Source organism: Moschus berezovskii, chromosome 28 (genome assembly GCF_049115385.1).
Source record: "Moschus berezovskii isolate FMDL1 chromosome 28, NW_MosBer_1.0, whole genome shotgun sequence".
Classification (NCBI taxonomy): Eukaryota; Metazoa; Chordata; class Mammalia; order Artiodactyla; family Moschidae; genus Moschus; species Moschus berezovskii.
This window is the reverse complement of record NC_142487.1, coordinates 25,910,332-25,937,841: the sequence shown is the minus strand read 5'-3', so window position 1 is coordinate 25,937,841 and position 27,510 is coordinate 25,910,332. Positions and strand designations below refer to the sequence as shown.

The following is a 27,510-nucleotide window of genomic DNA, read 5'->3' as shown; positions in this document are numbered from 1 at the left end:
AGCAGGAACCGTCCTTCAGACCCAAGTGTCAGGTGCAACGTGTTCTCATTCCCATCACTGTACATAAATCTGGAAACAACCTTCCTAAGTAAGGACTCCTCTCTCACCAGCAGAGCCCGTGGGGAGTGTGTATCCTCAGACAGCTTTTCCAGGGTCAGAAGGGCTGTCAGTAGGAGAGCTGGAGATGGGACCCAGGTCTCCCGTCACTAAGCCTCAGCTGGCTCATAAGGGAGAAACGAATGAAATAACACTTGATGGTGCAGAGAACATGGCTTGTGCTCCTGACCCCTTGGCTTGCTCTTAACCTGGTGATGGAGCAAGCAGGTGGAGGTGGGGTGGGGGGGGGGGTAATGTCTGATTGAAAGCTCAGTGTGGACCAGTGTGTCCACACACTGCGACAGGGGCTAGGATGCAGTAGATACTCGATAAAGATCTGTTCAATGAACAGGACAAAGAAATTTTTAAATGACCCCCCAAAAAAATCAAGTTTACATATCTTTAGGGCGGAAATGGCAACCCACTCCAGTGTTCTTGCCTGGAGAATCCCAGGGACGGGGGAGCCTGGTGGGCTTCCGTCTATGGGGTCACACAGAGTCGGATACGACTGAAGTGACTTAGCAGCAGCAGCAGGGCTAATATAACTTGAAAAAAATCTTGAATGTACTAAAATTTACAGAAATGTGGCCCAAGTGTTTAATTTTTGTTTCCCTCAAACTGAAAGAAGTCTAAGTAGTTTGGAGTATTACAAGTGGAAAGCTGTATCTGAGAGTTAGTTACGGGCCAATAACATCTATCTGCTCCCATTACATTTTCAATCTTTCACAAAGTAATTTAAATACATCTGGTAGTGAAACCGTGTACAAGCCCATGTGTCCCTTGGTTTCAGTAGAGGCTAGACATAGGAGCTCACCAAGTATTCAAAATATCAATGCCATATTTCAGCTCTGAACATAATAGAAAACAGATGTCATATATAGTAATCTATGTTTGGAGCACATAAAATATATAAAATACTATTGTACTGAAAGGAAGAAATCAGGACCGTTAACATCAATCTAATGGTAATATGGTGCTTTGGGAATCTACACCAATCAGAAGATATTATTTAGAATACTTCTGAAGGTAGAGTAGTTTTTAATAACACTATTATTCAGACAATTAAAATTAATTCATCTTGAAGAGAAAAAAACATATTTTCCATTAAATAACTGAGCAGCTTAATAGTTTCAAAATGTTAATACCAAAAAAAAAAAAGCAACGACCACATAAACTCGCTGAAAAGTAATTTCCATTAATTTACAGAATTCAGTCATTTCTACATGTAGCTCTTCTAGATATTAAATATAAAAGGTCGAGGAAATTTTACCTAATTTGGTGATATTTAAACTTCAGATGTAGTTTTATATTACACACATATGCTCACACTTAATATCTGAATTGTAAAAATTTTCTTTCCCAATTGGAACATGATTAGTAAATTTCAGGCTTTTTAATCATGCTGCTTCTATTGAGCTTATATCTCACTGAGACAATTAAGCTACTGTTTTAATTTTACTTTATTTTTTAAAGAAAAATTTGCATAGGAAAGCTAAACTTTGCTATTTGGATAACTTTCTTTTTGTTTCCCTCAAAGATCCCCACATGAAACAAGTCCAGATTTTGTTACCACTAGCTATAGTTTTTGAAAATTTGGGATACACTAGAAAGGTACCCAACGTTTTCTCATCTTAAAAGGAATCTCAATAAAAATTTAATAGCTGTAACTCAGTGAGTCTGTTGAGATAATATATCAATCTAGTTATCAATAACAATTATGATCCCCCACCCCCAAAAAAGAAAAACTTACTCTAAAATAAAATTCTTCATTCCACTTTGGGTTCAGCGTCTGGAAGAGAAATCATCTTGTAATTTCTTTTACAGTCTTTGGAACGTTAACAGTTACTGGTACAGTGCAGTCCACATATCTGCTTAAACTTTTTTTTTTTTTTCACTAAAAACATAGCTAAGAGATTTTCAAAATGGCAATTAAAGAAGCATGTAAGTTATCTGAGACTATTCTATACATCAAACTAGACGGGGAGGGGATGTATGTATGAAACAGATAAGAAACCATAAATTTCATGCCATCGACCAGAAAGAATAATGTCAGAGGCCTACCAAGAGCCATCACCATGAAAGTAAAGATATTTTTCAAGAAATTAACATTGCTATAATTATTCAATCAAGAAGAAATGGACTTTGTTCACTTCCCTCAACCTTCTACAAATCTGTTTTGGAGAATCATGAAGCAGGTGGCAGAAGGGTGACAGTATTCACTATTTACACAAATACTGAAATCTAAAGACTATTTTATAAAGAACAACATGGATGATCAGATTATATAACATGCAAAAACTCTGCCAGTTATAAACCAAAAGTGAACTCTTTCTCCCTAAATAACTAGGCTTACAAATATTCACCTACCGATATACTTCCTCTTCTCTATCCATCCATACCCATCCCTCCATCCATCCATCCATCTGCATAGCAATCCACATAAACATACATCTCACAAGGTCATGGAAGGTACACTTTTGTCCTCAGCTTTGATAAAAGATAAGACTGCCAAACAGCCTTTTAAACTAAGATGAAACATACTCTGGAAGACTACATATACACATGTGTTTGTGCATTTGGACAAGCATTATGCTCTGAAATGAACACATCTCTCAAAAACTGTATGTAAAAACGAGACTGAAAAATCACCCCCTCACCAAGAACTACAGAGATTTTTAAGTTAGAATGATATTTGTCTTTATCCATCTATCTTTCTGTAAAAACTAGTGCAAGAAACAGCAATAATAACACAAAGCATCATAAAAAATAAGCATAGGATGTGTACAACACTGAAATGGCATTAAAGAAAAAAAGAATCAGCAATTTCCCCACCCACAGCTCAAGGGGGAAATCTAACCCTAAATAGAAGGGGCTCATGCTTCTAGTTCCGGATGGAGCCTGGGATGGAAATGAGTGGAGGGAGCCGGAGGGAGGAGGGGAGAGGTGCTTGCAAGCCCGGGGGCTGCGGGGGCTGCAGGGGGCCAGGAGACCCGCTTCGGGGAAGCGCGGAGGGGAGAGGCAGAGGACAGGTGGGGTAAGGAGCAGACAGGTGAGGCCACAGGACGCGTGCAGCGCCGGGTACCCGCCCATGAGGAGCGGAGGATGATGCAAACGGTTCTTCAGCACCCGGCGTCGCACAGAAATACTAACCGCGCCGGGCACGCAGCGCAGCCCTCTCCCGTGGAGAGGGGAGGAGGGGGCCCTGCCCTCGCAAGGAAACGCGGTTCCGTGCCCCCGATCGATCGCGGCTCCGGTGCTCCGCTCCTTCTGCGTCCCACGGGCAGCCAGGTCCCCGGCTGCCTCCCCCCGCCCGGCGACAGCGCCCAACGGAGAACAATGGCCTCCGTCCTTCGCAGGAATCCTCCCCACCCATCCAAGTGCCGGCCCCTGCTCTCCAAACTCTCCAGATTTTCAGGGCCAGTCAGAATGCCAGGTGGGAGACACGCTACACTGCCGTCTCTTCCTTTCACAGAATGACCTGGCAACAGACCCCGGGCGTCTGCACAATGGCAGGAAGAGTTACCATTTTTTAAAAGCCCTCGCGCACTCCAGGAATTGCTTATCACAGGGTGTATCAGATTGTTTACCCCACAGATGGGGAGGGAAAAATAACGGGGATCCATAAATACTACTGAAGCACAGATAAGAACAGTACTTTTGGTAGAAAACACGCATCTTCAATAAATGCCCCGAATATGGGGTAAATATATGATTTAACAGATACATACAAAAACATGGAGTAGGTGAATTAACATAAATCTATGTTCTAATGTATTTTATAGAGGCATATAAAAAATGGAAATATGAATTAAGGTATAATTATGGAAACAAATCTAATGAGATTATGCATGTAAAATTTAAAAAAGTGAAGCATACATACACACATATGCATATAGTTTTATTGTTAATAATTGTTATATGTTTTCATGTAGCTAAGCAAGTATTTTGCTTCCTTTGGTAATACCTGTTTTAAGTTAAACCATTCCCTTTGTTCCTACCAAATTCACAAGCCACTCCATTTCATTAACTATATTTTAAATGGCTTTAAATTTCTTTTCATAAACTAACAAGTCAACAAGAACAAATTCATGTTTTGCTTTATTCTTTGCAGAGGAAAAAAATTGCTACTGGTAACAGTGCTTCTTTGAATACTGCTTTTATAGTAAAAAATCCATCTGCCAATCCAGGAGATATAGGAGATCTGGGTTCGATCCCTAGATTGGGAAGATCCCCTGGAGGAGGAAATGGCAACCCACTCCAGTATTCTTGCCTGGAGAATCTCCATGGACAGAGAAGCTTGGCGGGCTACTGAGGCGGGCTACTGAGTCCATGGGGTCACAAACAATCAGACACGACTGAGCATGCATGCACTTAACCAAAAGCCAAAACCAGTGTCTTAGATAAGTTGAAAAGTTTGATCTCTGTTGAATTTATAGATTTCATACTAAGAGAGGTTTAAAATAAAAATACTGCCAGCTTAAAACAAAAACATCTACAAAGCTCAAAGATATAATTAAATCAGATTAAATTAAGACTTACATGATGTTTAATTAAGGATGGACACTTACCTTTTTAATTGTTTTTGTTTGTACCAAAGCAAGTTCCCTATTCTCATCTGCTACGTACAATGACAGTTTCACATACGGATCACTGTAAGAAAAAAAAGGATTATACTTTTCATTTTAAGAATACAAAAAAGAAAGTAGCCATAACCTAACTGAAAAGGCAAAAATATCAGTTAATGACCCAGTTTATGTAAATGTTACAAACTAAGCAGTAACATTTTCAGCATGCTTACCTGGGAAATAAACTGAGAAAAGTTCCTGACCAAGGATGTTTATTTAAAACCAAAACTAACATGAAACTCATATTCTAACTTTAAAGATCACCTTCTCTATTATTAATTCAAAAGAATTAATTTGCCGTAATTTCTTTTTTCCTAAGCACATTCAGATTCTGGAAAGATTATAATAAAAACTATTAAAAGGTATATAAAATTTGTCCAGATTAGTAAAATCTACCTCAAAAATTTAGTTTGCATCTTATTTTTATTCTGATTTCCATTATGTTGGTAAAAATTATTTTTCTTTCAGTGGAGGTAAAACAGCCATTGTTTATTTAAACCAATATGTATCATCTTACAGATTAAAAGAAAGACACACATATAAAAAATTAAAGCCCAGTAAGTCAATAAAGAGTTGCCCAAAGTTACAGATTGCAGTAGAGTCTTGATTAAATTTCAGGTTTCCTGACTACAAGTTCCAGAATTCTAATCATTTCCTTGGGAAACTAAAAACTTTTAGCCAGAAAGTATACTGAAAGGATACTTATTGTGGATTATCTACTAAGAACTTGGTAAATCCACTCATCATATGTTCTAGAGTTGCTCATACTAGGATAGCTCAAATCTAGTTAAGCTATAAGAATATGGGGTCCAGGGTCTTCTGTTTCACACCTGGAATCCTTAAAATCATAGAAAGGGCCTTCATGGCTTCAATCCCTAAATTTTCACTCATCTAATATCTATAGCCGATGATTTATTTTCTTCTAATTTGAGAATTATCCTTTAGTAGTTATACACTGTGACTATTAACTCTTATTTCGCAACGTCCAAGGTACTTCTAAAGATTATATGGAGCATCATAAAATGCTTAAACATTGGTTTTTATTCAATAGCTCAATAAGTAGGCCATGATTTCCCTTAAGGAAAGAGAAAGTGACAAGATGCAAAATTTAGTATTAACAGAACGGTATTTGATATCCAAAAGATAGAAATCAAGAGTCAGTGAAAAATACCAATGGTATACACCTGTAGTATTATTACCCATAAAATGCATCTTAGTGGAAGCTACAACACATCTCTTTAAACACAAAAAAACCAACAATTTGCTCTGTTATATCCTGAGTAGATATTTTTATTTTTTTAATATTCTGGTTTAGAAGAAGGTACTAGTTAACCCTCTGTCACTTATCCATAAACCATAGATACCTTTTCACTAAAGGACATCTAACCAGACACACCTACTCCTTCTGATCTGGGCACACTCAGCCTCAGAATAACGATGAATCAAGAGCCAGGATGTAATCTAGCTTTAAAGACCCCGAGACCACCTTCCTAATCAGAGCAATGGTCTGGGTGATGGATCAGGAGCTTATTTCTAGGGTCAGTGGTTCGCTGGCTTTAGAATTGCCAGGGGAAAGGGATAGTTAAAACATAAGATTGCTTGGGCTCCAACCCCAAAGACCCCCACAAAGGTCTAGTAGGTCTGGGGTGGGATCAAAGAATTTGCCTCTCAAACAAACACCCAGTGGTTCTACTGCTCGGGAATCACACTCTGAGAATGACTGCTCCACATGGTATCTGAAAAGAGTACTTTCCAGCTATAGACATCAATTTTCTATTTCCAGCCACCAAGTTATTGCTAAAAAGAGCTCACGGCCTGCTATCTCTGTTATCTCGAGAACAGTTCCCAGTCGCCAGGGAGGTGCACACATGCTCACACACACACACAATCCCGCCTTATGGAGAAGACAACAACCTCTGCTGACTGCTGTCTCTTCCCTCCAAGCCCCCTGGCTGTCATGACTGCTGCCTCTTACATAACTGCTATAAAGAGCCAGACACTCACTTTGATGGGTGTCCACGTTCTCCCTAATCACCTCCTGACCTCAGCGTATAACCCCTTGAAGAGTTCACAGTGAGTGACGCATGCAGTGGAGGGTGTGGTCTCGGAGTCTGGGACAGGGTCCCCTAGCTGTGATGAGGAAGGCTTGTCTGCGTCTGTCTTGAGTGTGCATCCAGGCAGAGGTAGGTACTGGGTGACTACCTGAAGGATTGACCAGGAAACTTCCTGGAAGGGAATTCAGGGTGAAGAGAGAACCAAAGGCCAAGGTGTGGGAGCTGGTGAAAGGAGAGTAGGGTGAAGTTCAAGGGGAGGGAGCCCAGGGCTTGGGTAGGGGTGAAAGGACAGGAGGGTTCAAGAGCGCTGGGGGTAGGCTGGGGAGGGGAGCCCTGCCCAGGTGGCTCTCCCTTTCTGATGGCAAGGGCACCACCCCCATCAGCAAATGTTTACAGAGAGACTGCACTCCCGCCACACTAGCGCGAGTGAGCTGGGGGAACCAGTGGACGACAGCGAGGACTAAATCGAAGGTCAACGTGGACAGTCATGGATAAAAAAGATATGGTGCATATATACAATGGAATACCACTCGGACATAAAAGAAAAGAATGAAATGATGCCATTTGCAGCCAGCATGGATGCAGCTAAAGATTGTCATACTAAATTAAGTCAAAAAAAGGACAAATACCGTATGCTGCCACATATATGTGGAATCTAAACTACGAAACAGAGTCAGGGACACAGGGAATAGACCAGTGGTTGCCAAGGGGTGGGGGTTGGTGAGGGATGGACTAGGAGTTTGCCATTAGCAGATGCAAAGTGGTGGATATAGGATGGATAAACAAGGTCCCACTGTGCAGCGCCAGGAACTACATTCAACTGTGTGATAAACCAGGAGGGAAGATATGACAAAGAAGGCATGTATATACCTATTTCCAGTGGCCATGCATGGATGTGAGAGTTGGGCCATAAAGAAGGCAGAGCACCGAAGCATCGATGCTTCTGAACTGTGATGCTGGAGAAGACTCTTGGAGAGTTCCTTGGACGGCAAGGAAATCAAACCTGTCTATCCTAATGGAGATCAACCCTGAATATTTACCGGAAGGATTGAGGCTGAAGCTCCAATAGTTTGGTTCCCTGATGCAAACAGCCGATTCATTGGAAAAAGACGCCGATGCTGGGAAAGATTGAAGGCAGAAGGAGAAGAGGGCAACAGAGGATGAGATGGTTGGATGGCATCACTGATTAAATGGACATGAACTTGGGCAAACTGTAGTAAGTAGTGGAGGACAGGGAAGCCTGGTGTGCTGCAGTCTACCGGGTCACAAAGAGTTGGACATGACTGAGTGACGGAACAACAATACGCACACACATATATAATTGAGTCACTTTGTTGTACAGCAACACTTAACACATCATAAACCAACTATGGTGGTGGTGGTTTAGTTGCTAAGTCGTGTTCTGCTCTTGCGATCCCATGCCAGGCTCCTCTGTCCATGGGATTCTCCAGGCAAGGATACTACTTCAATTAAAAAAGTTTTTAAAAGATAGTTTTTTTAAAAAAAGACATTCATGAATGGCCCTTAGCTCAGCTGAGTGAGGATAACACTTTGCCATTTCACCAAGGGGAAGGCTGGCGCAGAAAGGTGCGATACGGACAGGGCATCAAGCATCAGAGAATGAGCAGGGAGATGCCAGCGCAGCCTGAGAAGCCATCAACTCCACCTCAACTGCGAGCACAGTTGGAGCCAGCACCACCATTACCGCTACCACCACCACCAGCCCAGCACCCAGCCGCCGACAAGCATCCATCTGCACCTGGCCAGTACTCGTATGCAGAATCTCACCCCACTCTCACCATAAGCTTCTGAAGCTGGCACATGTTTCAGATGAGAAAATGAGAAAAATCAAGCCTGTCCATGGTTAAAAAGGAAGGGAGGAGATGGGAAGGAACACAGGCATCTTTGCTCCAGAATCCAACCCTCTGAGTGCATGGATCCAGCCTTCCCGCAATATGCTACACTGACTACCAACAGAGCTGCCTGGAAGAAATGTCCAGGGGCAGGAGTTCTCAAACTTCTGCTGAGTTGGAAAACATTATGTGCTGTAACTGCCATTATGACCTAATCTGTATCTTATTTATTTATTCATTTGGCTGCACCAGGTCTGAGTTGCAGCATGCGGGACCTTTAGTTGCAGCATTCAAACACTTGGTTGGGGCACATGGAATCTACTTCCCTAACCAGGGATCGAACCCAGGCCCTCTGCATTGGGAGCTCATAGTCTTAGCCACTGAACCACCAGGGAAGTCCCAGGGGGGCTGTTTTAGCTAGTTTATCTTATTTTCTTGTCTAACTCTGGTTGGGGGAACAACCAGACTTGGGCTGTGTCTTTACCTTTAAGGAAGACCACACTTTTGAGATCTTATCTCCTTCTGAACACTCCAAATAACCAGCTGCGTGACCTTGAACAAGTCACTTGAGTACCCTGAACTTCGGTTTTCCTGTCTCCCAAATCAAGAGGCTTGGACTAAATCAGTGGTTTTCAAACTACAGATGCAGCAGAGCCCCAGTTCTGTGCAACTATCTCAGGATAACTACAGGTTAGAATTTGCACCTTAATCTGTCTTATACATTGGTTTTTCATATTAGAAAATTTTTTGGCTGGGGTTCTACAACTTAAAAAATTAAAGCCACTGGACTAGAGGACCCCTTTTGGTTAGAATATGCTGAATCTCAGAACAATGTGGACTTCCTTCTCTTCTTTCATAGTACCAATAGCCCAGCCCATTCTAAGAAAATGGGGACTGGCTTCCAGAACATAAGACAGGAAGACAGAGTAAAACTCTGCTGTCTCCGTCAGGGCGTGAGGGGTGAAGTCCGCAGTAGTGAGCATAAGAGACCACTCCTGACCCTCACTTCAGTTCAGTTCAGTTCAGTTCAGCCGCTCAGTCGTGTCCGACTCTCCGCGACCCCATGGACTGCAGCCCGCCAGGCCTCCCTGTCCATCACCAACTCCCGGAGTTCACTCAGACTCATGTCCATTGAGTCGGTGAAGCCATCCAACCATCTCATCCTCTCTCGTCCCCTTCTCCTCCCGCCTTTAATCTTTCCCAGCATCAGGGTCTTTTCAAATGAGTTAGTTCTTCACATCAGGTGGCCAAAATATTGCAGTTTCAGCTTCAGCATCAGTCCTTCCAATGAATATTCAGGACCTATTTCCTTTAGGATGGTCTGGTTGGATCTCCTTATAGTTCAAGGGGCTCTCAAGAGTCTTCTCCAGCACCACAGTTCAAAAGCATCAATTCTTTGGCGATCAGCTTTCTTCACAGTCCAACTCTCACATCCATACATGACCACGGGAAAAACCATAGCCTTGACTAGACGGACCTTTGTTGGCAAAGTAATGTCTCTGCTTTTCAATATGCTGTCTGGGTTGGTCGTCACTGGGGTGACATTTTATACATGCTACCAGCTTCTAACCAACTTACGTACTAGGTGTCAGGAGCATACCACCTGAGCAACAACCAAACGAAAGGCACAAGGTGTGGGTGTGCCCGGGGCCGGGCTAAGAACAGGCAGCCTCGCCACCAGCTGTGTTTCCAATGCTTGCTCGCTGCCTTCACCTCCTATGACCTTCCTCTGAACGTGATGGGCTGTGGTGGGGATGGGAGGAAGACTCCAGCTCCCAGAGACTTTTTCACACTGATCCACAGAGGCCCCCCCGATAAAGGTGGCAGTTCTGGAGGAACCTACAGCCCTCTGAGGCTCTGCTTACCAGTCCCTCACTCTCTCCACACCTTTACTACAAAAGGTTACCCAAATCCCGAGGCTGATGGTAGGTTATGCTCGAGACTTCCCTCCCCCCCACCGCAGAGAACACCAGAAGGTCTAGGAAAGACACAAAGAAGCTCATCCGCACCTTCTCTTATGGGGAGTCGATATAGGGTATAGCTGTAAGGGTAGAGGGTTCTGGTTTTTTCATGTTACTTCTTATAAACTGAAGATTTTCGTTGCTGTTATTAACCATGAATACATAATACTTTTATAATTAGTTTAAAAAAAAAATCTGGAAGGGCACGGAGGGGTAGACAAAATGACCATGGGTCCCCTCCACTGGTGCTTCTTCATCGGGGCCCGTGACCATCTCCACTGAGTCTCCAGTCTAAACTTCACCAACTCGCTAAGTGACCTTCAGAGAGTCACTTAACCACTCTTAACTTGAGGTGGTTTGTCAACGAAATGAGAACGACAGTTCCTAACTCTGAGTATCCCTGTAAGGATCAGAGGATATTATGTATTAATATTAGTGCCCGCTTCAGCACCAAACACACAGTATAACTGCCCCATAAATGACAGCTGTAACTGTGATTCTGTTTTTCCCTCTTTCAAGACTTTTGAGGCTCTCCGTTGCTCCTTCCAAGCCCCCTGCTCCTGAGGTGATGGTGGATCTGATCTGACACTGATTACCTCATAGTATAAATTGGGTGCCAGCCAAACACAGCACCTGAAGTATTCCGTGCTTCCTCGTGATTCATGCCTGTGGAAGCCCTAAAGGGATCTGGTGGAGATGAGCAAACTGGTTATCTTATTTACAACAAAGCTCCCTGCAATTTACTCTCCACAACCAGTTACTATCCAAGTGGCTGGTGTGCCGTACAACTTGGGGCTGGCATTAACATTTCTCTCTAAGAAGCTCAATGCTTTGTGGATTAGAGGAGACATTCTTTTTGGTGAACCTTTTGTTTTCTCTGCTGTGTACTGAAGCTATTGAGGTATTACATTCTTTCTTTTCAGCCCTTCCAAGGAAACAAACTGATATTAAGATTCAGATAACATCCTAATATTAACTGAGTATGGCTTCCCTGGTGGCTCAGCAGTAAAGAATCTGCCTGCAATGCAGGAGATGTGGGTTCAGTCTCCGGGGTGTGAAGATCCCCTGGAGAAGGAAATGGCAACTTGCCTGACAAAACCCATGGAGAGAGGAGACTGATGGGCTACAGTCCATGGGGTTGCAACAGAGCCGAACAAACAACAATAAAGTAACCAAGTACTTGCTGTATTGCAGACAGGGACACGGGCATCACAAATAAGACACTGGCCCAGCTGAACGGGGCACAGAAGCAGTGGCTGGGACACAGTGTGCCACGTGCTCGGCACTCAACACTTCTAATATAAAGACTGCAGGGCTACAGGCCTGCTCTGATCTTAACCAGGCTCCAAGAATTCCGAGACGGGTCTCATTCTGCCTTCGTCACCACTAAGCAAAAACAGCACAGATGAGGTCATTTCTCAGGGAGAGGTGGAAATAATACTTGCTGGGTCTCCCTGTTGCTCAACCTCCGGGGCCACACTGAACGAGGGCAGTTAGGCCTGATGTGTCACTAAAGGGGCCCCCTCCATCCGAGTCCCCCAAGTGCTCTGCGATAAACTGCAGAGTGGAAAGGCGAGTCCTGTTGCACCGACTACTTGCTCATTTTTCACAGACTGGTCTTTGATGAGACCCACGTACTCTCCTCAAGGAGGCAGGGGAGTGGGGGGAGTGGGGAGCCGAGAGGAGGCCGGGGCTGCCTCCCCCGGCAAAGCGCTCCAGGGTTAGGTTGAGACTGTGCCACCAGGCCGGAAGGGCACTGCCATGTCCACCAGCTAGAAACCTCTTTCCAAGAGGCCAGGCTATGACGAGAACAGTGAGAACGGTCTTCGTTTTTCAACCAAGCCTCCTGTGGGAGCACTCTACCATCACCTGAAGGAAGCAATCATTCTTGCTCATAAAATGAAGTTGCTTAATATGCTGCCGGGACAGTCTGTAAAAACATCCCGTCTTTGTTTCCTGTGAGCAAAGAGCTGAGTCTAACGTGGCACATTACATAACACTGTATGTCAGATTTATTTTGACCACCGGATGTATGATACACTAAAACTCAGCAAACCCAGAGAAAATTTCATCGGAAAACCTGTTTTGCTGAAGTTTTCCACACACCTTTCCACTTTTACTGTCATAGTCAGTGTTACATAAGTTACTAGTATCCGTAATAAAGAAATAATGCAAGACACTCACAAACCAATAAGGAAAAATGTTAGCTAGAAACTGTGAGATAATAAATCACATGAATATAGGTGATAATATCAAAATGGAAGTTTTCACCTAACAAGGGGTCACGGATTCAAAAGAGCTAACACTTTCTAAAAAGAGGCAGACATTTTAATACTCTACTACCACAAAAAAAAAATTACCACAAGTTTTTCTAGAAAGCAATATGGCAGGAGGCATCAAACATTCAAAGAATTGGTGCCTTTGATTCAACAAATCTATTTCTAAGGATTAATCCCAAAGAAATAATCAGAGATGTAGGCAAATATTTATCTGCAAAAGATACTTATTACAGCATCATATATAAGAAAAAATTAGAAGCAGCTTTCCAGTCCAAGAAAGAAGTGATTAAATAAATTACGGTGTAAACATCTGCTAGAATATTATAAACCAGTAAATCATCAAAGAATATTTTTCATTGGGAAAAAATAATCATAGTATAACATTAAAAAATAAGCACGGTCTAAAACTGTGACTAATTCTATATACATGCAAAAGTAATTGAGAAAAATGGAGCTAAAGTTAGTTGTTCTCTCTAGATGACAACTTTATGAATTATGTTTATTTTCTACTTTGTGGTTTTTATTTTTTCTAGATTTTCTACTGTGAGCAAGTACTACTTTGATAAGTACAAAAATTATGAAGATAATAATAGTTACATACGTGCTTCAACTATAATATACTCTTCAGCAAGGCACAAAACCTTGTAATTTCAAGGTTACTCTACACCTTAATAAAAAACCCCAAAGAGCTTCAGATGTTTTTTCCTACCCAGAAAATTGCCTTAAATGGGTGACTACTGCAGATTTTGGAAAGAAATATGCACATACCTTCCAACCCTTGAGATTTACTGAAAGGCCTGAATTACACTCTGAAATACGTCACCTGTCACCAACACTGACAGTAAGTTGCTCTTAAATATGTATGACCTTTCAACAAATACCAGAAAGGAATGGGTCTACTGCAGACAAATGCATTTTTAGTTTTGTCCAAGGGAGCTCAAGAGGCATTAGAACTTTACATTAGAGCTTAGGTGGAGGCATAATCCTCCCAGACTTGAAAGCCACAGTAATCAAAACAGCACGGTACTGGCAGAGAAACAGACGCGTGGATCGCTGGACTAGAACAGAGAGCCCAGAAACAAGCCCACACACCTTTGGGCAATCAGTCTTCACCAGAGGAAGAAAGAGTATACGATGGGGAAAAGACAGTCTCTTCGCAAGCAGTAACAGTCGCATGTAAATTAATGAAGTTAGAACTCACCGTCACACCACACACAAAAATAAACTCAAAATGGCTTCAAGACTTAAAGACGTGACACCGAAAAACGCCTAGAAGAGCAAAACATTCTCTGACATAAATTGTAGCAATGTTTTCTTGGGTCGGTCTCTCAATGAAATAGAAATAAAAACAAAAACAAACATGGGACCTAATCAAACTTACACACTTTTGCTCAGCAAAGGAAACCATGACCAAAAGAACAACCTACGGACTCGGACTGGAACAAAATATTTGCAAATGATGCAACTGACAAGGGCTTAATTTCCAAAATGTACAAACAGCTCATACAACTCAATAATTAAAAAGAATAACAAAAAATGAGCAGATCTAAACAGACATTTCTCCAAAGAAGACATACAGATGATCAACAGGCACATGAAAAGATGCACAGCATCACTGACTATTAGAGAAATGCAAACCAAAACAACAATGAGATATCACCTCATACCAGTCAGAATGGCCATCATTAAAGTCTACAAATAACAAAAGCTGGAGAGGGTATGGAGAAAAGGGAACCCTCCCACTCTGTTGGTGGGAATGTAAATTGGTGCCGCCACTGTGGAGCCAATTTTAAAAAACTAAAAATAGAGTTGCCACATTGATCTTGCAACCCTACTCCTGGGACTATATTAAAGAGAAAACTATAATTGGAAAAGATCTCTGCACCGCAAAGTTCACAGCAGCACTATTTACAATAGTCAAGCTACAGAAACAATGTAAATGTCCAGCAGCAGATGAATGGATAAAGAAGATGTAGAACACATACACAATGGAATACCACTCAGACAGAAAGAATGAACTAATGCCATTTGCAGCAACATGGATGAACTCAGAGGTTATCATACTAAGTAAAGGCAGGAGAAAGACAAATACCATATGATAACACTTATATGTGGAATCTAGAATATGACACAAGTGAACTCATTAACAAAGCAGAAACAGACCCACAGCCATAAGAAACAAACATGGTTCTCAAAGGGGAAGGGCGTAGAGGAGGGATAAACCAGCAGACGCAAACCATTATATAATACAGAATGGATAAATGACGGCCTGTCTCACAGCACGGCTTCCCTGGTGGCTCAGTGCTGAAGAATCTGCCTGCAGTGCAGGAGATGTGGGTTGGCTCCCTGGGTTGGGAAGATCCCTGGAGAAGGAAATGGCAACCCATTCCAGTATTCTTGTCTGGGAAATCCCATGGACGGAGGAGCCTGGCGGGTTACATTCCATGGGTTGCAAGAGTCGGACACGACTTATTGACAAAACCACCACCACCACCACTGTATAGCCCAGTGAGATATATTCAATATTCTGTGATAAACCATAATGTAGAAGAATATGAAAAAGAATGTATATATGCATGTAACTGAATCACCTTACACCAGAAGCTAACCTAACATTGTGTATCAAGTATATTTCAACTTAAAAAAAAAAACAAAACTACTTTACAGTTTAGGCATTTTCTGTGAAGCTGCTGAAAAACACACTTTTGGATATCTCAGGAATGATTTTGTTGTCCGGAGCAGTTGGTGGTTTACTTCATCCCAGAGCCTTCCCCGGCACCCAAGGCTTGAAATGGCTGGTCAGGATGAACCCTCTCCTCATCCCTTGCCATCTAAAACAAGGTTACTCGGTGATCCCAACCCTGGATCCCAGGGACCCACAGGGAGCAGGGCAGGGCGGGGAGACGGGAGTACTGTACACAGCTCTGTTTATGTCTATGCAGATATGCACCAGCTCATGAAAATATTTAAGCTCAAAGAGTTTGCTTTTTTAAACAATTTCAATTAAGACCAACACATTCTTATCTTCTGGTAGTATAAGTATCATTCAGTAGTATGACTATCATTCATTCATGTTCAGACAGCCGGCAAAGGAAGTGACAGTTTTGATGTGCCTTTATCTCCAGCATTTTCTGTGTTTTTCCCATGTATGTGCAATCACCAGAGATTAAGAAAACACTTTTCTCTTATACTAGTAATAGCTTACTAGAGCCAAGAGAGATAGCAACTCACAAAGTCCTAAGGGAACAGGGAACCCAGAAACTGCTCCCTTATCAGAAATTGTTCAGTAATTAATCCCTCGAATAGTGTCCATCATGTAAAAAGGGCTGTGGTGGGCACCAAGGGGGAAGGTCAAAGAAATGGCGGGGGGGGGGGGGGCAAGGTAAATAGATACAGAATCTGCTCTCAGGGAGACTGTCTACCCCTGCTCCAGAGAAACCAAAGTCAGACAAGAGGGAATGCATGTAACGCAGAGGTCACCTTTATGAAAGCCGGCTAGACAGACATATTAAGAATTCAAAAAAGTCATAAATTTTTATGATTATTCTCAGATGATCTGAAATGCAGGGACAATCTTATGAATACAAACAATAACTTGCAGTATTATTTATTAAGTGCTTTCTGACTGCAGAGCATTGTGCTTGGTGCCTTATGTATACATCATCTCTAGTCCTCAGAATGACCTGGTGAGCAGCCATGAAATTAAAAGACACTTGCTCCTTGGAAGGAAAGCTATGACAAACCTAGACAGTGTATTAAAATGCAGAAGCATCACTTTGCCGACAAAAGTCCGTCTAGTCAAAGCTATGGTTTTTCCAGTAGTCACGTACAGATTTGAGAGTTGGACCACAACGAAGGCTGAGCACCAAAGAATTGATGCTTTCGAACTGTGGTGTTGGAGAAGACTACTGAGAGTCTCTTGGACTGCAAGGAGATCAAACTAGTCAATCCTAAAGGAAATCAAACCTGAATATTCTTTGGAAGGATTGATGCTGAAGCTCTAATACTTTGGACACCTGATGCAAAGAGCTGACTCACTGGAAAAGACCGTGATGCTGGGAAAGACTGAAGGCAAAAGAAGCGGGCAGCAGAGGATGAGATGATTAGGGAGCATGACTGACTCAATGGACGTGAATCTGAGCAAACTCTGGGAGGCAGTGAAGGACAGGGGAGCCTGGTGTGCTGCAGACTCTCAAAGACTCGGACACAACTTAGCGACAAACAACAACAAAGCAGGGTGTTAGTGATCCCCGTTTCACAGGTGAGGAAAAGACGCTGTCCTCATACATATGCGCACACGTGAAACGCCACGGAGCCGAGACAATGGGGTTGATGAAGTACTTGATGGAGTTGCCTGCACTCTGTTTACAAAGAAAATTTTAAAAATATAATCAAACAAAACTAAACCATAAAAGCAAACACACTTAGTGCATTATAAACACATCAAACTATAAAGTAGTGTTTATTACTGCATTTACGGGACCATGAGTGATTTTTTTTTCTTCCTTTCAAATCTCTCTAAACTGCAAATGATGGGATGGTCACTATTTAGACTGGAATGCTGAGGCAGCCAGGTGACACAGCTAGGCCCTATGGCCAGCCTCTCCCAGCCCTCCCCTCCAGTGAACTCCCACTGCAAGTGGTCCCCCCAAAACGGCAGCAACCAGAAAACTCAAGTGACATACACCATACTTGTGTCAATATAGCAGGGAAGGGTAGAAAACACTTCCAACTTTAACATCAATCTCTCAGTGAACAACTGCCTTCCTTTTCAAGTAACAGAGTAGAGGCATCTCAAAGAGCCTTTAAAGAAAGGTATATAAACACCAAGTGGAGTGAAAACAAATGCCCTTCCTCAGCATCCCTGTTACGTATCCTGTGGGTGAAATATGCTTCATCGCCACTACAATAGGGTCTACTTGTGGGGCCACTGAAGTGATGTTTAGTTACCATGTCAACACTCAGCATCTCCTTTATCATCCCTTTAGGGGGTTTTAAAAATCCACTCTGCCAAAGGCCCCAAAGTGTTCTCCCCCATGAACATTTGGGGGTGGGGCGGAGCAATTCAAATCATGCATTTATAAGAGAAATGACCCATTTTCCAAACTGGTTAGAAGAGACTGCACAAAAGCATATCTTCTGAAAATGTAGTTCAGAAATACGTCACAGCACATGCGCATCCTCAAACCACAAGCACATAAACAGCAATTACTCAACTACCTGAGTGCTTACAAACTGTGAAGGGTTTCACTGCCTAATATGAGTGAATGACCAAAAGTAGTAATCCATGAAGAGATGTTTTGAATGTGAATTTTTCAGATTAGAAATGGTACAAGAAAGTTAAAACCACATTGGATCATTTTCCCACGGCATATAGTAGTCCTGTCTCTTAATATGCAATAAACATTACAGACATCATAGAAATCTTTGGCCAAATGAGATCACTATTTCAAATACTATAATTCAGTTCAGTCAGTTCAGTCCCTCAGTCGTGTCCGACTCTCTGAGACCCCATGAATCACAGCACGCCAGGCCTCCCTGTCCATCACCAACTCCCGGAGTTCACTCAAACTCATGTCCATCGAGTTGGTGATGCCATCCAGCCATCTCATTCTCGGTCGTCCCCTTCTCCTCCCGCCCCCAACCTTTCCCAGCATCAGAGTCTTTTCCAGTGAGTCAACTTGTCGCATCAGGTGGCTAAAGTATTGCAGTTTCAGCTTTAGCATCAGTCCTTCCAATGAACACCCAGGATTGATCTCCGCTAGAATGGACTGGTTGGATCTCCTTACAGTCCAAGGGACTCTCAAGAGTCTTCTCCAGCACCACAGTTCAAAAGCATCAATTCTTCGGCGATCAGCTTTCTTCACAGTCCAACTCTCACAGCCATACATGACCACGGGAAAAACCATAGCCTTGACTAGACGGACCTTGGTTGGCAAAGTAATGTCTCTGCTTTTTAATATGCTATCTAGGTTGGTCATAACTTTCCTTCCAAGGAGTAAGCATCTTTTAATTTCATGGCTGCAATCAGCATCCGCAGTGATTTTGGAGCCCAAAAAAATAAAGTCTGACACGGTTTCCACTGTTTCCCCATCTATTTCCCATGAAATGATGGGACCAGATGCCATGATCTTTGTTTTCTGAATGTGGAGCTTCAAGCCAACCTTTTCACTCTCCTCTTTCACTTTCATCAAGAGGCTTTTGAGTTCCTCTTCACTTTCTGCCATAAGGGTGGTGTCATCTGCATATCTGAGGTTATTGATATTTCTCCCAGTAATCTTGATTCCAGCTTATGCTTCATCCAGCCCAGCGTTCCTCATGATGCACTCTGCATATATAAGTTAAATAAGCAAGGTGACAATATACAGCCTTGACGTACTCCTTTTCCTATTTGGAATCAGTCTGTGGTTCCATGTACAGTTCTGACTGTTGCTTCCTGACCTGCATACAGGTTTCTCAAGAGGCAGGTCAGGTGGTCTGGTATTCCCATCTCTTTCAGAATTTTCCACAGTTTATTGCGATCCAGTCAAAGGCTTTGGCATAGTCAATGAAGCAGAAATAGATGTTTTTCTGGAACTCTCTTGCTTTCTCCATGATCCAGCGGATGTTGGCAATTTGATCTCTGGGCCTCTGCCTTTTCTAAAACCTGCTTGAACATCTGGGAGTTCATGGTTCACATATTGCTGAAGCCTGGCTTGGAGAATTTTGAGCATGACTTTACTAGCGTGTGGGATGAGTGCAACTGTGCGGTAGTGAGCATTCTTTGGCATTCCCTTTCTTTGGGATTGGAATGAAGACTGACCTTTTCCAGTCCTGTGGCCACTGCTGAGTTTTCCAAATGTGCTGGCATATTGAGTGCAGCACTTTCACAGCATCATCTCTCAAGATTTGAAATAGCTCAACTGGAATTCCATCACCTCCACTAGCTTTGTTCGTGTGATGCTTTCTAAGGCCCACTTGACTTCACATTCCAAGATGTCTGGCTCTAGGTCAGTGATCACGTTATCGTGACTATCTTGGTTGTGAAGATCTTTTTTGTACAGTTCTTCTGTGTATTCTTGCCATCTCTTCTTAATATCTTCTGCTTCTGTTAGGTCCATACCATTTCTGTCCTTTATCGAGCCCATCTTTACATGAAATGTTCCCTTGGAATCTCTAATTTTCTTGAAGAGATCTCTTGTTTTTCCTATTCTGTTGTTTTCCTCTATTTCTTTGCATTGATCGCTGAGGAAGGCTTTCTTATCTCTCCTTGCTATTCTTTGGAAGTCTGCATTCAGATGCTTATATCTTTCCTTTTCTCCTTTACTTTTCGCTTCTCTTCTTTTCCCAGCTATTTGTGAGGCCTCCTCAGACAGCCATTTTGCTTTTTTGCATTTCTTTTCCATGGGGATGGTCTTGGTCCCTGTCTCCTGTACAATGTCACGAACCTCCGTCCAGAGTTCATCAGGCACTCTATCTATCAGATCTAGTCCCTTAAATCTATTTCTCACTTCCACTGTATAATCATAAGGGATTTGATCATATCTGAATGGTCTAGTGGTTTTCCCTACTTTCTTCAATTTAAGTCTGAATTTGGCAATATGGAGTTCATGATCTGAGCCACAGTCAGCTCCTGGTCTTGTTTTTGCTAACTGTATACAGCTTCTCCATCTTTGGCTGCAAAGAATATAATCAATCTGATTTCGGTGTTGACCATCTGGTGATGTCCATGTGTAGAGTCTTCTCTTGTGTTGTTGGAAGAGGGTGTTTGCTATGACCAGTTCATTCTCTTGACAAAACTCTATTAGCCTTTGCCCTGCTTGATTCCGTGCTCCAAGGCCAAATTTGCCTGTTACTCCAGGTGTTTCTTGACTTCCTACTTTTGCATTCCAGTCCCCTATAATGAAAAGGACATCTTTTTTGGGTGTTAGTTCTAAAAGGTCTTGTAGGTCTTCACAGAACCGTTCAACTTTGGCTTCTTCAGAGTTACTGGTTGGGGCATAGGCCTGGATTACTGTAATATTGAATGGTTTGCCTTGGAAACGAACAGAAATCATTCTGTCGTTTTTAAGATTGTATTCAAGTACTGCATTTTGCACTCTTTTGTTGACCATGATGGCTACTCCATTTCTTCTAAGGGATTCCTGCCCACAGTAGTAGCTATAATGGTCATCTGAGACGCCGGCTCCGGCGGTGCAGACGCGAGAGACGCCGGCCCCGGTGCAACCGACCACGCAGAGAGGCGCGGCCGAGAGGAGCTACCCCACGCCTGAGGCCAGGGCCGGTGGCCGAGAGGAGCTAACACACGTCCAATAGGCAGTGGCTGCGCGGGCGCAGGAGAGCCGAGAGGAGCTGCTCCATGTTCAAGGTCAGGAGGGGCGGCCTTGAGGAGATACCCCTCATCCAAGGTAAGGTGCAGCGGCTGCGCTTTCTTGGAGCAGCTGTGAACAGATATCCCATGCTAACATATCCCAAGGTAAGAGAAACCCAAATAAGACGGTAGGTATTGCGAGGGGGCATCAGAGGGCAGACACACTGAAATCATAATCACAGGAAACTAGTTGATCTGATCACAAGAACCACAGCCGAATGTGGGCCACTGGAGAAGGGAATGGCAAACCACTTCAGTATACTTGCCTTGAGAACCCCATGAACAGTATCAAAGGCCAAAATGATAGGATACTGAATGAGGAATTCCCCAGGTCGGTGGTGCCCAGTATGCTACTGGAGCTCAGTGGAGAAGTAACTCTAGAAGGAATGAAGGGATGGAGCAAAAGCAAAACCAATTCCCAGTTGTGTGGATGTGACTGGTGATAGAAGCAAGGTCTGATGCTGTAAAGAGCAATATTGCATAGGAACCTGGAATGTTAGGTCCATGAATCAAGGCAAAGTGGAAGTGGTCAAGCAGGAGATGCCAAGAGTGAACGTCGACATTCTAGGAATCAGTGAACTAAAATGAACTGGAATGGGTGAATTTAACTCAAATACTGAGAGACTGAACTGAACTGAACTATATTTACACATGCCATTAATTTCAAACTCCCATATGACAGTTCAGAGGTACTTTTAGTCACTTTCTTCAACTTTTATATGAATAGTCATGTTTGTTACCTTCCCACGACTAGTCCAGGATAAAGTGGTAGGTATTTCATCACCGACTCTGTGGACATGAGTTTGAGTGAACTCCGGGAGTTGGTGATGGACAGGGAGGCCTGGCGTGCTGTGATTCATGGGGTCGCAGAGAGTCGGACACGACTGAGCGACTGAACTGAACTGAACTGAATATCCTGAACCCCTAAGACCCTTACCTCAAGGACTGTGTAAGCTATAACCACAGGAATGTGTACAAAACTATAACCAAAGGAGTAGGTACATGTATTCAGATCAAAAATATAGAGAGCTCAAGTTCACTTTATATAAACTTTAAATAGTCCTTAAAGGCTCTGGCTGAGCAAAAATCTATATATGAATCATTTCCTCATTATCTCCTATCACAACCCCACAGACACTGTTTCATGAATACATATTTGTAAAAAAAAAAAAAAAGTGATTTTAAACACACATACACAATAAAAGAAGTTGTACTATTGTTACTTAAAAGAGCATTTGGTCTTTGTCAATAAATTACTGGTGTGTATTTAATTCATTAAAAAATGGTCCCAGAAAAATGTCCAGTGGGAAATAAATATATTCACAGGACAATACAGAATCAGCATAATATATGCCTGCTTTCAAATTTACCATACAACTAAATTCGTATTTCATTTTCAGCTTTCACTGATGTTAAATATTTATGTAGGTATCCTACTTACTTATGTAACTGGAATAATTAACATAACCCTAAAGCTGTAAGTTTTCAAAGACCAAGTTATGCCTAATATAGTTGTAAATTCCCTTACCAAATGCTCCACAGAATTAATTCCTGCCTAGAGAAGTATTATCAGCTGGAAAATATTCATGTGTAGTGTTTAGCACCAAGGGTAATAAACTTGTAGAAGAAGTGAAGGGGACAGGAATTCCAAGAGGTTGTTCAGGCAGGAACTCTACAGGTGGGGCAAGTATGTTAGTAACAGAAGCATAAATGAGTCTCACGGAAGAGTCACTATACAGGACTCTCCCGCGTCACCATCAGAGAGGAGAGAGAGCCTCATCCCCCGCCTTTGGGCCCTTGCTGGCAAGAGAATCCTGAGCTGGTTGGTGCTGCTACTGCTAAGTCACTTCAGTCGTGTCCGACTCTGTGTGACCCCATAGACAGAAGCCCACCAGGCTCCCCCGTTCCTGGGATTCTCCAGGCAAGAACACTGGAGTGGGTTGCCATTTCCTTCTCCAATGTGTGAAAGTGAAAAGCGAAAGTGAAGTCGCTCAGTCGTGTCCTACCCTTAGCGACCCCACGGACTGCAGCCTACCAGGCTGCTCCATCCATAGAATTTTCTAGGCAAGAGTACTGGAGTGGCTTGCCATTGCCTGCTCCTGAGCTGGTTGGTAGTAGGCTTGAATCTAAGGGGTCCTATGGGTCCTAAAGAACTGTGGGACCTAAATGCTCAATCTTCCCCAAAGAAGATTGAAAACCAGAGTCCTATCCTACTATTTAAGCAGCATGCTGGGCTTCCCAGGTGGTGCCAGTGGTAAAGAATCTGCCCACCAATGCAGGAAACTTAAGAGACGCGGGTTTGATCCCTGGGTCAGGAAGATCCCCTGGAGGAGGGCATGGCAACCCACTCCAGAGTTCTTGCCTGGAGAATCCCATGGACAGAGGAGCCTGGCGGGCTGCAGTCCACGGGGTCGTAAAGAGTCAGACAAGACTTAGCAGCTAAACAACAACAACAACGGTAGTTGCCTTATAATGCTGTTTTAATTTCTGGTGTATGGCAAAGGGATTCAGTTATAAAACATAAAACCGTTTGCCTCTGTTAATCCCCAACTCCCATCACTCCACAAGGCACCCTTCGGTAGCCACAGATCTCTATCACTGAAACATTCAAATATTCCCCATAAATGCCTCCTCCCCCTTCTTAAAACAGTCTCCTGCTCACCTTTTGCCAGGGACCTGTGGAAGGCTTATTCATTCTTATGCTCACTTGGCAGGACCTATGCTCTGCTGGTGTTTGCTCACAGTAATGATTAACTAGGACAATCTGGAACACCTCCGCATACCCTCCCTGCCGTACGTGCACTCAGACAAGGCCTCCGCTGCGATGCAGATGTGTGGATTCCAGCGACCAGCGTCGCCGCAGCGGTCGGGCTGCCTGCAGAAGGCCTGTCGACGCGAGCAATTCCTGCGAAGAGGTTCTCAGCACGTTCACACGTCAGGGCCGCCTGGTGGGCTGGGCCCAAGCCCTGAGTTTCTGATGCGGACCAGAGGCAGGACCTGATAACCTGCTCACCTGGCACCCCAGTTTGGGAACCACGGAGATTCTGCCTTGTCTTCTTTCTTTCTCCAGGACCCAGCACAAGAAGCCCATTGAGCTCAGTACCTCTGTCCATCTCCAGGCCTTCACGCCTGAGAGGATGGGCGGAGCGGACAGACAGCTTCCTCCCAACCGGGTATCGAGGGCTCTGCCTGTCCTGCTGGGCTTCCCCTGGCCACTGCCACTGCCTACACTTCCTGGGGTTACAGGAAGTGCAACTTACAAGGCCGACCTGTAATTACAATTTACACTCAGCACCACGTTGTTTTGTTCTGTTCGACGTGGGGGGGTGGCGGTGGGAGCTGAGTAAAGGCAAGTCAGTTCTTGTCCATTTTTAAGAACCAACACCTTGTAATAAGAGGACAGTTGCAAGTACCCTGTAATTATAAGAGCCCATCAGGAACTCAGTTCTAAAGGAAACAGGGCGGACCTCCCTTGCGGCCCAGTGGTTGGGAATCCGCCTGCAAATGCAGGGGACGTGGGTTTGATTCCTGCTCTGGGAGGATCCCACGTGCCTCGGGGCAACTAAACCCGAGCGCCACAACTACTGAGCCCTCACTCTAGAGCCTTCCAGCTGCAACTATTGACGCCTGCGACTACACCCTAAAGCCTGTGCTCTGCAACAGAAGAAACCCCTGCAGTGAGAAGCCTGTGCTCTGCAACTAGAGAGCAGCCCCCACTCAACACAGCTAGAGAAAGTCCGTGTGCAGCATCGGAGACCCAGCACAGCTGACAGTAAATAAATACATGCTTTTTAAAAATAAAGGAAATGAGGCAAGGGGACAAATTCTGAGACGCGATCCCTCATCAGTTTGTTCTGAGTCTGGTGGACAGTGATACCCATTCATTTACAAGTCAAAGCAACTCAAACTTCTTGCAAAGATACATTCATGGGACATTCCTATCGGTCCAGTGGTGAAGACTCTGAGCTTCCCATGCAGCGGGTTCACCTTGGATCCCTGGTCAGAGAACTAGATCCCACGTGCAGCACCCCAAACACACACAAAAGATACATTCATAATTGCTCTTAATTATATTTCTTTAAAAAAAGAATAAACTATCTCCCTCCACTCTCCCAATTTATAAAGTCAGTAGCCTAAAACAACAGGTAAGCAGACACCAAATCACACTAAATCACCAAGGACAGGAACAGACTCCCCAAGTCACCACTCTGACTCCGAAGTCCATCCCTCTGTTCACCTCACCTGTGCCCTCAGGACGCAAAGAAGCAACGCTGTTCCAGCAGAAGGACTTTGAACTCAATGCCAAAGTGGACCCAACACTGAGCTGCATGGAACTAGAAAAGAGGGCAAATTCTAAGGCAGAGGACTACTCAGGGAATTCAGCCTTTATTAACTACACAGGGAGAAAAAGATACTTTTAATTAACTGTGTAAGAGCCCTGGGTTCTCAGAGCACAGACTGTGTTTGATGCCTGCTCTGGGTGCCGGGAGGGTCTCTGGACCCCTGGACATCTGAGACAGACTCTGCTGAGACCCCCGGTGCTGGGTGCTCAGCCACAAAGGTCTCCAAGAAGGAGCTGCCGTGCAGATAAGTAAACATCAACTGCGCCGACAGGGGCCAGCTTTCCTGGGCAGGCAGGGCACGTGGCGAAGGGAAGGAGGAATCCACGGACAGCTCACCAGCTCCTGCGCACGTAAGTGCTGAGCTCTCACCCAAGCGTCCACTACGTCACTACGTGCGAAGCACTGTCCTGGGCTTTCCGTACGATCCTTCTTTGAACGTAGCTAGGAACATTCTAGACTTCTCAGGGATGGGAGTGACAGTGGTACCAGAGGTACCTCGGGGGCGGACCCTGAGTCCAGTTCAGTTTCACTGTAAGACTCTGTCTTTCTTCTCCCGGGCAAGATTTCTCTGAGGGGCAGGCATTCCTGCTGCAGAGGAGGCTAACACGAGGCGTGGCACCGTCTCGAGTCTCAAGAGGTGGCCCCCGGGTGCCAGCCACTCAGCGAAGCAGCTGCCACGCCACCGGGAGAGCCCGGAGGCCACAGCCTTGAAACTGGCACCGGCCTGAATGCAGCAAGAATGGACCAGTGAAACCATTCTCCGGGTTACGGGCTCCACTGGGTCCCCTCAAAATGGTATGAGATCCTAATCCCAGAGCCTCACACTGTGACCTTATGAGAAAAAAGGGTCTTTATAGAGACAGCCAGCAGATTTGGAAAACTCAGCAGTGGCCACAGGACTGGAAGAGGTCAGTCTTCATTCCAATCCCAAAGAAAGGCAATGCCAAAGAATGCTCAAACTACCGCACAATTGCACTCATCTCACACGCTAGTAAAGTCATGCTCAAAATTCTCCAAGCCAGGCTTCAGCAGTATATAAACCGTGAACTCCCAGATGTTCAAGCAGGTTTTAGAAAAGGCAGAGGCACCAGAGATCAAATTGCCAACATCCGCTGGATCATGGAGAAAGCAAGAGAGTTTCAGAAAAACATCTATTTCTGCTTTATTGACTATGCCAAAGCCTTTGACTGTGTCGATCACAATAAACTGTGGAACATTCTGAAAGAGATGGGAATCCCAGACCACCTGACCTGCCTCTTGAGAAACCTGTATGCAGGTCAGGAAGCAACTGTTAGAACTGGACATGGAACAACAGACTGGTTCCAAATAGGAAAAGGTGTACGTCAAGGTTGTATATTGTCACCTTGCTTATTTAACTTATATGCAGAGTACATCATGAGGAACGCTGGGCTGGAAGAAGCACAAGCTGGAATCAAGATTGCCGGGAGAAATATCAATAACCTCAGATATGCAGATGACACTACCCTTATGGCAGAAAGTGAAGAGGAACTCAAAAGCCTCTTGATGAAAGTGAAAGAGGAGAGTGAAAAGGTTGGCTTGAAGCTCAACATTCAGAAAACAAAGATCATGGCATCTGGTCCCGTCACTTCATGGGAAATAGATGGAAAAACAGTGGAAACAGTGTCAGACTTCGTTTTTTTGGGCTCCAAAATCACTGCAGATGCTGATTGCAGCCATGAAATTAAAAGACGCTTGCTCCTTGGAAGGAAAGTTATGACCAACCTTGATAGTATATTAAAAAGCAGAGATATTACTTTGCCAACCAAGGCCCGTCTAGTCAAGGCAATGGTTTTTCCCGTGGTCATGTATGGATGTGAGAGTTGGACTGTGAAGAAGGCTGATCGCCGAAGAATCGATGCTTTTGAACTGTGGTGTTGGAGAAGACTCTTGAGAGTCCCTTATACTGCAAGGAGATCCAACCAGTCCAT

The 27,510-nt window shown here is 43.9% G+C and overlaps 1 protein-coding gene across 5 annotated transcripts in view; it reads right to left on the bottom strand.

The window, feature by feature from the left end:
- The window catches only part of NEDD4L (NEDD4 like E3 ubiquitin protein ligase), a 368,536-nt gene that overhangs the window by 146,056 nt on the left and 194,970 nt on the right, over window positions 1–27,510 (bottom strand). For all 5 annotated transcript variants that reach the window (XM_088833450.1, XM_088833453.1, XM_088833454.1 and 2 more), the window contains 2 exons: window positions 4,665–4,746; window positions 1,847–1,885 (listed from right to left, as the gene is read on the bottom strand). In XM_088833450.1, the coding sequence (XP_088689576.1) occupies window positions 1,847–1,885; window positions 4,665–4,746 (121 nt within the window). Of the gene's footprint in view, window positions 1–1,846; window positions 1,886–4,664; window positions 4,747–27,510 lie in introns of those variants that run through there.